This window comes from Cannabis sativa, chromosome 2 (assembly GCF_029168945.1).
Source record: "Cannabis sativa cultivar Pink pepper isolate KNU-18-1 chromosome 2, ASM2916894v1, whole genome shotgun sequence".
Classification (NCBI taxonomy): Eukaryota; Viridiplantae; Streptophyta; class Magnoliopsida; order Rosales; family Cannabaceae; genus Cannabis; species Cannabis sativa.
Window position 1 is genome coordinate 76388777 of NC_083602.1, and position 12750 is coordinate 76401526.

General features: G+C 42.0%; 1 protein-coding gene across 1 annotated transcript; it reads left to right on the plus strand.

Annotated features, from left to right (window-relative positions):
- The first annotated feature begins 1258 nt into the window (after positions 1 to 1258).
- On the plus strand, positions 1259 to 4579 carry LOC115703876 (uncharacterized). The gene is made up of 4 exons (XM_061110909.1): positions 1259 to 1722; positions 2997 to 3158; positions 3282 to 3652; positions 3745 to 4579. The coding sequence occupies exons 3-4, from the start codon at positions 3290 to 3292 to the stop codon at positions 4219 to 4221; spliced, it is 840 nt and encodes a 279-aa protein (XP_060966892.1). The 5' UTR covers positions 1259 to 1722; positions 2997 to 3158; positions 3282 to 3289; the 3' UTR covers positions 4222 to 4579.
- Positions 4580 to 12750: the final 8171 nt, after the last annotated feature.

The window sequence follows — 12750 nt, forward strand, 5'->3', positions numbered from 1 at the left end:
CAAATTTTTACCTCTACAGTTTGTCCCTCACTCTCTAGCTAGAATTTATTTTAGCTGGAGAGTTATTAATACCGAATTAGGTGTTGGCCAAGGGTTTTGTCTAAGTAAGCGTCGTACGCTTGTCTTGCTGTTTGAGATAAGAAAATAGTCTGAACGGTTCGAGCATGGTGGTTGGGTAGTCCTTGTCGCATGCGTGTATGTGGCTACCTTGGCCAATAATTTTTGTGTGATCAATTAGTTCTTCAAAGAGATTCTTAACTAGACCAAGTCGTCTTGTTGGGTCAAATAAAAAATATTTGGCTGTCTATCTCAAAATATGAGATGAGAGTAGATGGACGTACATGTGTATGAGGTGTAAGTAAATAAACATTTATATGCATATATATTGTAGGGAGATGGATATATATTTATATATATGAATGAGAGGAGGTAGACAGACATAATATATAGGCATGTATGTAGATAATGGGAGGAGATAGACATATATATAAATTATGGAAGGAGGTAGACAGACATAATATATAGGCATGTATGTAGATAATGGGATGAGATAGACATGTATATAAATAACGGAAGGAGGTAGACAGACATAATATATAGGCATGTATGTAGATAATGGGAGGAGATAGACATATATATAAATTATGGAAGGAGGTAGACAGACATAATATATAGGCATGTATGTAGATAATGGGATGAGATAGACATGTATATAAATAACGGAAGGAGGTAGACAGACATAATATAGAGGCATGTATGTAGATAATGGGAGGAGATAGACATGTATATAAATAATAGTAGGAGGTAGACAGACATACATTAAGTATTGTGAGGAGATGGACATCAAGTGAGGAGATAGACATATGCATGTATATGACAAATAGTGTAATAGTTGATGTGTCAAGACATATACATTTGGCTTTAATATATATAATCTACCTCATATTTATAGGGTTTGAACCCCATGTTTGTGTCAATAGCTGGCTAGTTCACTATTGTCAAAGCCTGAAAAGTATATATATTAAAGACATAATATTCTCACGCTACGTACTGTATGATAGTTGATGGACTAGCTGACATCACATGATATATATTGATATATATTCTACTGGGAGTTCATTGACTATCATACAGGGTCCAGTCACGTGGGCCTGTAACCAAGTGGGGCAGGAGTCCATCAATTATCATGTACTATATATATATACATGTCATACTCAAGTGTGAAGAAGCGTGAGAATATTATATCATGTGATGGGAGCATGTGGGAAATGGGACATTTGGTTAGCCCATTGGGCCGGATCCAGTGTTAGCTACTTACTGGCCTGCCGTTCCAAGCTGGGAGTTCATTGACTAGCTACTGCAGTCATCACGTTATATATATTGATATATATATATGCTATAACTCTTCCTGGCGCATGATGTGGGAGCACATATATATATATATGTCTTGGTCAATACATCTCATCATATAAAAAAGGGGATAGGTAAGTTGTAGAGGTATGAGCTCATAGTACTCTTACAAGTACTTTGCTTCATTACTTATTATTATTATTATTTTATGTAATTAATTTTTTTTTTTGATTGATCAGATGAGAGACACTTGTCACCAATCTAGTGTCTCCTCTTGCCTATAAATATAGAGAGTCATTTTCACTCTTGCTCACATTTGTTGGAGCTCTTGGTGAAGTGAGGCTTGAAGTCTTAGAGGGAGCCTTTTGAGAGGTAAGTTTCTAAACCTTCTCCCTTGAATGTTCTTGTTATGTTTTTCATGTTCTTGTACATGTTCATATTTATTTTTGTGATGTAGATGAGTAAATATATTTTACTTGTTGTATGTTTGTGTTTGTGTTTGATCTTCGTGGGTAGTAAAAATCTACATTTTTACTGTTTGTCTTTGCATAGTAGTAAGTGTGATTTGAATAATGACTGTCTGGCTAGCTGGAATATTGTCTTCCTTTAGTTAATTAAAGGACCATAACTGGTGGTCTATTTAGAACACGTATGTCCAGTTGGTGAGCATTATTATGGCGTCCATTTTTATGTCTAGTTATTTTTGGCCACTTGAGCTTTGATATATGTATATATACATATCTTTTTGTTCTGTCTAGCCGGTGTTTTGCTTTGTATATGATTATATTTTTGGTGAACTCGCTCTTAGTCCAGTATCTTTGTTCTAGGTGGGTTTTTTGCTATGTCTATGAGCAACCATGGTAGTTGTGCCACTTCGTCTAATAAGACGACCAGTTCGTCTGATGATCCTTCGAATATTCCTACTGGGGTGGTAGGTTATGTGTTGGATGACGGGTGTGAGGATACAGATGTCTATTGCTATACGTCTGGGGTTGGAGTAGATACTGATCGCCCTAGGAGTGATACTGAGTCGGGCGATATACTTTCGGGTGTTAATCCTAAGTCAGTAATAACCTTGAATGACTTACCGAAAATTCGTCGTCGTTATAATATTCCCATACACATTAGTTTGTATGCTCCGGCTAGCGGGGAACGGGCTGACTGGAAGATACCGGGTTGGACATGTTTGTACAAGCTTCCATTTAAGTATGGTTTCAGATTTCCTCTCCCTAGATTGATGTCTGAACTATGCTCCTATCATGGTATCTCTCCCAGTCAGCTAATGCCAAATGCTTGGCGTGTTCTTATGGCCATAGAAGTGTTGACCGAAAGGCATAACATTACATTTACGGTTGCTGAAGTCTTGTACGTCTACTATTTGAAAGAGCATCCGCATGATAAAGGTAGGTACCAACTTACCGTTAGAAACGGTAGTGACCATTTGATTCTTGGCGTTAAAGAAGCTAAGCGATGGAAGGAGGATTTTTTCTTTGTTCCTTTTGATGCTCTAGGATTATCGGTTGATCGTGGGATTCCCCATTCGTGGTCTCCTGCTAGTGAGTGTCATAGTTTTGGTGTTGAATTACGCCCTTATTTGTTATGGTTTATTGATGCATGCCTAACTGGTTGATTTGTCTTCTTTGTAGGTAGGATTGGCCTTCCATTTAGTTGGGTGTGTGGGCAGGCGCCAGGGAGAGTTGATCAAGTTCTTCAAATTGCGGAGGAGGAGCGCTACTGGAACGTTTTATTGTCTGATTCTTCTCTTCGAGACAGCACTTTGTGGGATCACGTTCCCCGTCAACCCGAAGGTATATCTCATCCTAAGAATCGTGCTAAGTCTCAAATTACTATACTCCAAAGAAGTTTGGAGATTTTGGGATGCGAACCTTTATTTCTACCTGAATTGACATCAGACGGACGAGATTTTGCAGATCGATTCATGGCCCAATCTTCTTTCACTCTTCCTCTGGCTGGTGACGGTGCTATGGAACGTTTACGCTCACGCAAACAGAAGACTAGGACGACTCCTAGTGTTGAGAAGGAGGCTGTTACTACTGCTGCTCCTTCTTGTCCTTCTGCGAGGGCTCAGAAGAAGAATAACAAGAGACCGTCTCCGGTTGAGTCGACCGATTGGTTGAGTAATACAGTTGATCTTTCTTTTCCATCTTCAGCGGCTGCACATTCTGAGTTTGGCCTACACCTTGGTGAGGCCAGTAAGCTATTATTTCCAGAGGATCGAGCTCGTTTTGAGAACATCGGAGAAATAGCTTCCATGGAGTTGTCCATCTCTCGCTCCTTTCAGGTATGCATGCATTCCCATGTTACAATTTATGTGTGGACAAACTCGCGATATTATTGTGTCTGACTATTATGGTACTTTATATTGCATGACAGGGTATGCAAGGACTTATGTACGCCTTGGATAAGATTAAGAACATGAAGGAGCAAATGAAGGACATGAGGACTGAGCGTGATACTTTGCGCGGGGAGATTAAGGAGCTAAAGAGCTGCAAGAAAGAGCTAGACCGTGTCAGAGAAGAGTTACGAACTCAACTTGATGCTAAGGAGCAAGATTCTAATCGTTTGAAGTCTGCCTTGGCTGATCTTGCTACTGCCCAAGCTCGTGTGGACATGTTGGAAGGTCGGTTAGTCGAAATTGGACTGGAGGCTGAGATCCAGTGTCGCGGAAAAATGGCGATGGAGTATCGAGACAACAAGGCCGAGTCTTGGGACATACCCCAGTACATTGCTGACTATGAAGAATTGCTGCGGATGAGGGCCGAGGAAGACGCTCGAACTAGCCAACTGGCTAACTCGTTTGAAGAGATGACTACGAACGATCTCCCGGTGGATGACTCACATCTTTCTTGAGTTAACTATATGTCAAGTGTTTTATGTTTTTAATGTTGTAATATGAACTTTTGTCTGGTTGGCTGACTTGCATGGGTCTGGTGCCCCATTTTCCCCTTAGTCTAAATGTAGGTCAGCCAAATTGGACTTAGACTTAGTATTTTGGAATGATGTTTGTTGTATGCGCTATGTATTTGTTGTAGTAACTGGTTTGGCTGACTTGTATGGGTCTGGTACCCTATTTTCCCCTTAGTCTAAATGTAGGTCAGCTGAGTTAGATTTAGACTTAGTAGTTCAGAATGATGTTTGGACTATGTGGTTCGTTGTATGCGTTGTGCTTCTACTTCAGTAGAATATTGTCTTGAATTTATTTTCGTTCGGTGGGTTGTCAAATGAAACTATCAAATGGATGTTGTATGTCAAATAGCTTGAAAGACGCATTATCCTAAAAAGGAAAAAAAAAATGGTTATGATAGGGGGCTGCACTCCGTAGAGCTGCCTACATACCCTTTCCAGGGATCAAGCCCAAATGTAGTTCTGTCTCCCTGCATGAATATTTGTTAGCAATAGTGCGTTGAGAAGAGTGGGTCTCGTAAGACCGATAAAGAAAACAAATGCAAAGAGAACAGAACAATAGTTTGGGGTTTAAGTGTGATACTGCTTTAGGTGAATAGCATTCCAACTGTTGTTGATGTCTCGTCCTTTGTCCGTTTGGATTTTGTAAGCTCCATTGCCGACTACCTTAGTGATCAGGTAGGGCCCTTCCCATGTTGGGGCTAGCTTACCTGCTCCCGCTTCCTTGGTGTTTTGAAAAACTCGACGAAGCACCCAGTCTCCCACCTTGAATGACCGAGTACGGGCATTCTTGTTGTAATGCTTTGCTAGACACTGTTGGTAGGCTGCCATTCTTATAGATGCCCTTTCTCTTCTCTCGTCGACTGTGTCTAGTTCGTGGCACATGTCTTCCCAATTTTGCATTTCTGTAGTCAGTTCATGTCTAGCTGTTGGGACTTCACTTTCTGTTGGTATGACCGCTTCCATTCCATAGGCTAGAGAGAAAGGTGTTTCTCCTGTGGATGTTCTGGCTGTTGTGCGGTAGGACCATAGTACTCCTGGCAATTCATCGGCCCATCTACCCTTTGCATTCTCTAGCCGTTTTTTGATTGTGTTCATGATGGTCTTATTAGACGATTCTGCTTGTCCATTGGCTTGAGGGTATCTAGGTGTTGAGAAGCTTAACTTAATGTTCCAGAATTTGCAAAAGTTTTGAAAGTCGAGGCTGATGAACTGTGAGCCATTGTCTGTCACAATTTCTTTCGGAATTCCATATCTACAGATAACATTTCTCCAAATAAACCCCTTAACTTCTTTGTCTCGAACTTGGTGGAACGATTCCGCTTCTATCCACTTGCTGAAGTAGTCGGTCCTTTTGCAAGCATATATACCTTCTGTCCAGGTGCAGTTGGCAATTTGCCAACTATGTCCATTCCCCACTTCATAAAGGGCCATGGGGATGTGATCGATGTGAGACGTTCAGGAGGCTGATGGGATACTTGTGCAAAACGTTGGCATTTGTCACACCGTCTTGTATATTCAGATGAGTCGGCTCTCATAGTAGGCCAATAGTAGCCTTGTGTGAGGGCCCGGTGTGCTAAGCTTCTGCCTCCCGAATGGTTGCCACATTCGCCCTCGTGAAGCTCAGCTAGTATATATTTTGCTTCTGCAGGGTTAACACATCTCAAATATGGACCAGAATAGGATCGTTTATAGAGCTTACCTCGTATTATTGAGAATCTGGCTGCCTGAGCCTTGACTCTTCGGGCTTCATTCTTATCTTCTGGTAGCACATCTTTTTCTAAGTACTCGATGATGGGCGTCATCCATGTCTTTTCGTTGGCGACGTCATTTACTTCTTCTTCTTCTTCTTTCTTCCAGACAGCAGGCCATTGGAGGTACACCATTGGGATTGTTTTGGGGCTGGTTGTCTGGATGGAAGACCCAAGGTTGGCTAAGGCGTCTGCGTGACTATTATTTTCCCTAGGCACCTGACTGACTGTGAACTCGTCGAAGGTCGATTGCAACTCTTTTGTTTTCTCAAGATAAGCTGTCATTTTGCTATCTCGGGCCTGATAGCTACCTTGCATTTGGTTGACTACAAGTTGTGAATCGCTAAAGACGTTGATTCTTTTGGCTCCCATTTCTTTGGCCAGTCCGAGTCCAGCAATCATAGCCTCATACTCTGCCTCATTGTTTGTAGCTTTAAACCCACATCTGATTGCTTGCTCGATCTTCTCGCCTTGGGGTGAGGTTAGAACAAGTCCTAATCCGCTTCCTCTTACATTGCTTGAACCGTCTACATGTAATTCCCATGTGCCATTTGTCTGTCCCTCTGTAAGGTGGCAAAGTTCTTTTTCCGCCTGCACTTGAGAGTTAGGTGTAAAGTCTGCAATGAAATCAGCTAATACCTGAGATTTTAATGCGGTTCGTGGCTTGTAGGAGATGTCATATTCGCTGAGCTCCACTGCCCACTTGGTCAATCTTCCAGACAACTCTGGTTTATGTAGTATGGTCTTGAGGGGAAAGGTGGTGAGTACTGTGATTGGGTGGCATTGGAAGTATGGACGCAACTTTCTGGCTGCGTGAATGAGTGCCAATGCTAACTTCTCCAGCTGACTGTACCTAGTTTCTGCATCAAGTAAGGATTTAGAGACATAATAAATTGGAAGTTGTTTACCTTTATCCTCTCTTACTAAGACTGCGCTGACTGCCGCCTCAGAGACAGCTAGGTACACAAAGAGGTTTTCGTTATCTTTTGGCTTTGATAATAGTGGAGGGCTAGTCAGGTATTGCTTTAATTTGTCCAACGCTTCTTCACACTCGGCTGTCCATTCGAATGTCTTTGATTTTCTAAGTGTGTTGAAGAAAGAGTGGCATCGCTCGGAAGACTTTGAGATGAATCGGCCTAGCGCAGCGATTCGGCCTGTTAGTTTTTGGACATCTTTGATGCATGTTGGTGAGGGGATCCTTAGGATTGAATCAATACGAAATTTGGGTTGGCTTCGATCCCTCGTTGTGTCACCAAGTAGCCTAAGAACTTGCCTGCAGTTACACCAAAAGAACACTTAGTAGGATTTAACTTCATGTTATATTTTCTAAGTATTTCAAAAGATTGTTTTAAATGATTGATGTGCTCTTCTGCAACTAGTGATTTCACTAGCATGTCGTCGATGTAGACTTCTATGGTCTTTCCCAGGTGGTCAGCAAACATCTTGTTCACGAGGCGTTGGTAGGTTGCTCCTGCATTCTTCAGTCCGAACGGCATCACCTTGTAACAAAAGATTCCTAGGTTGGTCATGAAAGCTGTCTTCTCCTGGTCTTCTGGATGCATAAGGATCTGGTTATATCCTGAGAAAGCATCCATGAAGCTAAGGAGTTCGTGTCCTGCTGTGGCGTCTACCAGCATGTCAATATGTGGTAATGGAAATGAGTCTTTTGGGCACGCCTTGTTGAGGTCTGTAAAATCGATGCAGACCCTCCACTTGCCATTTTTCTTTTTCACAATCACTACGTTTGCCAACCAGTCTGGGTACTGGACTTCTCTTATAAACCCGTTCTCGATTAACTTCTGGACTTCTTCATTTATTGCTTGGTTTCTCTCAGGGGCAAACTTTCTTCTCTTTTGTCTCCTGGGTGGGTAATTTGGATCTACCTGTAACCTGTGGACAATAATCTCAGGGTTAATACCGGTCATATCCGCATGGGACCAAGCAAATTGATCATGGTTAGCAATCAAAAATTCAATAAGTTTAGATCTCATGTCGGGGTCCAGCTGGGCTCCGATTTGGACTTTGTGGTCTGGGAAGTCTGGATGGATTTGGACTTCGTCTAGCTCCTCCACATTAGGTTGGTCAGATTGGGAGTTGGGTAGCTCTCGCTGCTGTAATTGCTATGACTGTGCTGGTTTTGCCTTCATGGTGGTTCGGTAGCATTCTCTTGAATCTTTCTGCTCCCCTCTAATTTCTTTCGGCCCCCATTTGGTTGGAAACCTTAAAGCTTGGTGGTAAGTTGAAGGTACAGCTTCCATCTCATGGATCCATGGCCTGCCGAGGATGACGTTGTAGGCAGAAGGGGAGTCAATCACCAGGAACCTGGTGCACAAGTTGACTCCTTCAGCATACACAGGCAGCTCGATCTCTCCCGAGGTATTTTTCTGTTCACCACTAAATCCAATTAGGACAGTTGTCTTCCTCACAATTTTGGATTCGTCAATTCCCATTTCCCTGAGAGCACTCAAAAAAAGGATGTTAGCTGAACTGCCATTATCGACAAGTATACGTTTAGTCAAACAGTTAGCTATATAAAGTGAAATAACAAGAGCATCATGATGAGGGTTAAGAAGCCTAGTTGATTCTGATGTCGTGAAGCTGATGGTTTGCTCCGGTAAGGAAGATGTTCTGCTGGTCTCCCCTTTGGTCCAGTTAGCCTGACGTGCATGTTTCTTTGCAGCTGACTGGGTGACTCCACTTACTTCTGAGCCACCTGTTATTACGTTGACCGTTCTCTCATGAACAGGTGGCCTGGGCGGTGTTATGTCCCTCTGGTTGTCTATCGTGTCCCTCTGACCCTGGTAAGTCTTCTTTCCTTTGTCGGTGAGGTGGTCGACTAAGTGGCCCCGTTTTAGCAAGTTGATTACTTCTAATCTTAAGGCAATGCACTCTTCAGTCCGGTGGCCATGGTCGTTGTGGAAGTCACACCACTTGCTTCTGTCCCTCTGCTCAGCTGGAGTCCTCATCTTCTCAGGCCACTTTACTTTGCTTCCAAGCCCCTTAAGTACTTGAACAGCCTCAACAGGTGAGATGGACAAGTTGTACTCGGGCATCTTCGGTCCACTTCGAGGATATGTATCAGTGGGCCGGTTGTAATCCCTTCTTCGGTTCTCTGACTTGTTAGAAGTCGGGTATGGCTCAGACCGTTTGTCGTTGTGCCGTCTGTCTACTCTAGAATCTCTGCGAGTCTCTTTTCTTGGAGAGGATCTGTAGTAGTTGACTTCATCTTCTTCCCACTTGATTTGGGCCCATGCCTTGGCGAGGACGTCTTCCATAGTCTTACAGGGGTACTTGGTGAGTTCTTTGTATAAATCTGAGTCGTAGCGAAGTCCTTTGCGGAAAGCTGAGATGGCTGTGTGTTGGTTACAATTCGTGATAGACACTTTTTCTTTATTGAAGCGCCCCACGTAATCTCTCAGTGCCTCCCCACGTCGTTGGACGATGACGTAAAGGTCTTCTGATTGCTTCTCTAATTTCCTGCTACTGGCAAACTGCTCAACAAAAGTATCAGTGAGTTGTGCAAAAGTTTTAATAGAATTATTAGGCAAATTAGTATACCACTGGAGGGCTGGTCCGATTAGACTCGAACCAAACCCCTTACACATGCATGCTTCCCTCATGTCACGTGGAATGGCCACGGTGAACATCCTTTGTCGATATTGGGCGATGTGGTCGTCTGGGTCAGATGTCCCGTCGAACATCTTCATGTTGGGGAAGCTAAATTTCTTAGGCATCTCCACTAAAGCTATCTCATCGACAAATGGTGAGTCGGCGTAGCAGCTTGCGGCACTCTTCTTGATAGGAGCAGGCATTCCAGGGATACGCTGAATGAGGGCTTCCATCTCGGCTAGCTTGCGGGCCAAACCCGGATCTGCAATTGGGGATGCGCTAACCGTCTGGCGGGCTGCCTCAGTTGCTGTAACCTGTTGCTCCAAGGTGGTGGGCTGTCTACCATCACCGGAGGAGGGGAGGTTAACCCCTTGAGCTGTCTGCCCATTGTCTGAAATTGTCTGGGCTTCTGGTGTCGTTAAGGTTACCTGTCCACCTGCATTAATAGAAGAGTTCGGTGTATTAGTGACAATGGTTGGAGTTTGTTGGTTCCTTACCAAGGCTGGCGGATCCATCTGACTCGATCCGCCAATAGAGGAGTTGGGAGTGAGGCTCCCCAAGGACTGCATCGGACTGATTGGAACTCGAAAGCGGGATGGAGGTGGCGGAGGGTCGGTCATGTTCTGGGATGACAAGGTCTCCATCCTCACCAACAGGTCTGCGTTTTCAGCTTGCAGCTTTTCTAGTTGCTCACGGTCTTTAGCCGCTTGCTCTCGATCTTTGGCTGCTTGCTCTCGCTCCTTGGCTGCCTCGGCAGTGAGGATAGCGATCTGGGAAGCTAGGTCTGGAGTCTCAGTTACGTCGGCCATGGTGCTCAAGGTGAACCTTTGGAGTCTTTGTCGAATGAACGATTGCTAGGTTCCCACAGACGGCGCCAAATTGTAGAGGGTGAAATCTACAATACGGAATTTGGGCACCAGCAACCTGTCAAGAACAAAGAGAGAGACAAAAGTTCAATTGGGAGCACCGGTGGGGTGTCAGCCAAAGGGACTCCGACGCTCAAGTCAGTACGATTATAGTAAAAAATTATAATAACGGAAAATAAATGTAATATAAATGGTAGCCGGACGGATGAGTGGACAAGCGGACAGACGGACTAAAAGAGTAACTCCGATGGTGAGGCTTAAGAGAAAAGCTTAGAAAAAACGACTGTCTGCTTGAGTCAGTGAGTAGTGTGAGTATCGAATGTGTCCTCTCCAGCGTCTATCGTATGGTTCCTTTTATCGTGTGTTCTCAGTGCCGTTGCCCTCTGTCCACGTCACCCGTTGGACTCGTTCAAATTGGTTACTTCCCTAATTATTAGGGAGTAGTAACCGTCTTCTTGACTGGTTCCATATTAACTTGATTTCACCCGTTTGGCTGACTGGCCGGGCTCAAACCCGGTTGCGGGACGATCCGGCTTGTGGCCCATCGGCTCACTCGTTAGTCTATTTCAAGACCTGGCGAGTCCGTCTGACTGTCTTATTGGGCCCAATATTGTTGGATCCATTATTGATGGGCTCGTCTGACTTGTATATTGGACTTCTCAAAAATATCATAAATATTAAGCAAATTTTTACCTCTACACATGTCTTAAGTGATATAAATTCTAAGTCGCGCGCACTATATGACAAAGATCTTTGTATGAAATAAAGACATGTAAGTAAATTATTGTTTGAAAAATATGTATGGTTGTCTATGCAGTATAAATACGTAAATTATACGTTGTGATAGACTCTTGAAGAGTTTTTGATTCATTGAAGAACAAACTTTTATTTCTTTTGTATTTCGAGAAATATTAATGTATAAAGTTTGTTCATTAGTATTGAAGTCCTGAAGTACTTCATATGTATCAAAAATTATAGATATATGATCATTTATTAAGATCATACAACAAGATGGAACAAATATATGGTCTTGGAGTACCATCATTGTCACAAATGAAAATTTATAGTACCATTAATGTGTTATGTTCATATCTACTTGAAATTTTAAATTTTAGTATGAACAAAATTGTGTACACACATGAATGATACAATTAGTTGGATAAAGATTAATGTTCCACGAACCCCTCATCTATAATTTAGAAGTCCATACATACTCTGGAAGAGTTATAGAAAATATATGATCAAAGATTATATATGGTGATATTTTAAAAGTGATAACAATAATCTTATGAGATCTATTATCACCAAAAGAATTATGGATCATATGTGCATGAGGGGGAGACATATTCATGTTGCACTCTTTTTCCCTTAGCTTAGGTTTTGTCCCACTGGGTTTTCCTGGCAATGTTTTTAACGAGGCAACTTGCAAATAGTTCTGAATATGAAATATATATTGTACTCTTTTTTCCTTAGCTCAGATTTTGTCCCACTGGGTTTTTCTGGCAAGGTTTTTAACGAGGCAACTATAAATCATGTTAACATACTTGCATTTTATGAAGCAAGTAGAAAATGTGTGTGAGTGAGATTATTGACATAGCATATTCGGGAAACATATAGATTGCACTCAATAAAGAAGTATCAACCCAAGCAATTCTCTATGGATAATATTGCTTGCATCGCTCAACTAAAAGAAGGTACATTGAAGGAGATAGAGTTAGAACACATTTCACGAAATTCTTCTTTATACGCTTCAAGAAAATGCATATTGGTGTTCAACATATTCAATCAAGTGTCAATCTTGCAAACTTATTCACAAAGTTATTACCAACATCAACATTTGAGAAGACGGCAGACAAGATCGAAATTCGTCGATTAGAAGATCTCCACAAATGCCTAAATGAGGGGGAGTTAGTTTACATTATACTCTTTTTCTTTGATCAAGTTTTCAGCAAGATTTTTAATAAGGCAGTTATTATGGACATCCAAGGGAGAGTGTTATAAATATTAATCATTATGTGGATGCCCAAATCTTTTATTTATTACCATTAATTGTAATCAATATTCCTCTTTTTCTTAGTTTCCCTTTTTCTTAGTTTCTTAATATTTCACTCTTGTATTTGTATAAATAGGGGTTCACCCCATTGGAATAAACAACTCAAAAATTCTCATTCAGTTTCTCTTTCTCTCTTCATCTTTTTCTTTCTTGTCATCTACTTTATATTATTTTATATTATTTTATAACACCATTT

What these genes read in the sequence shown, in the direction of transcription:
- LOC115703876 (XM_061110909.1), top strand. Translation starts at nt 3,290, where the DNA reads ATGGCCCAATCTTCTTTCACTCTTCCTCTGGCTGGTGACGGTGCTATG. An exon ending in CCATCTCTCGCTCCTTTCAG is followed by an intron (nt 3,653 to 3,744) that starts GTATGCATGCAT and finishes ATTGCATGACAG; the next exon opens with GGTATGCAAGGACTTATGTA.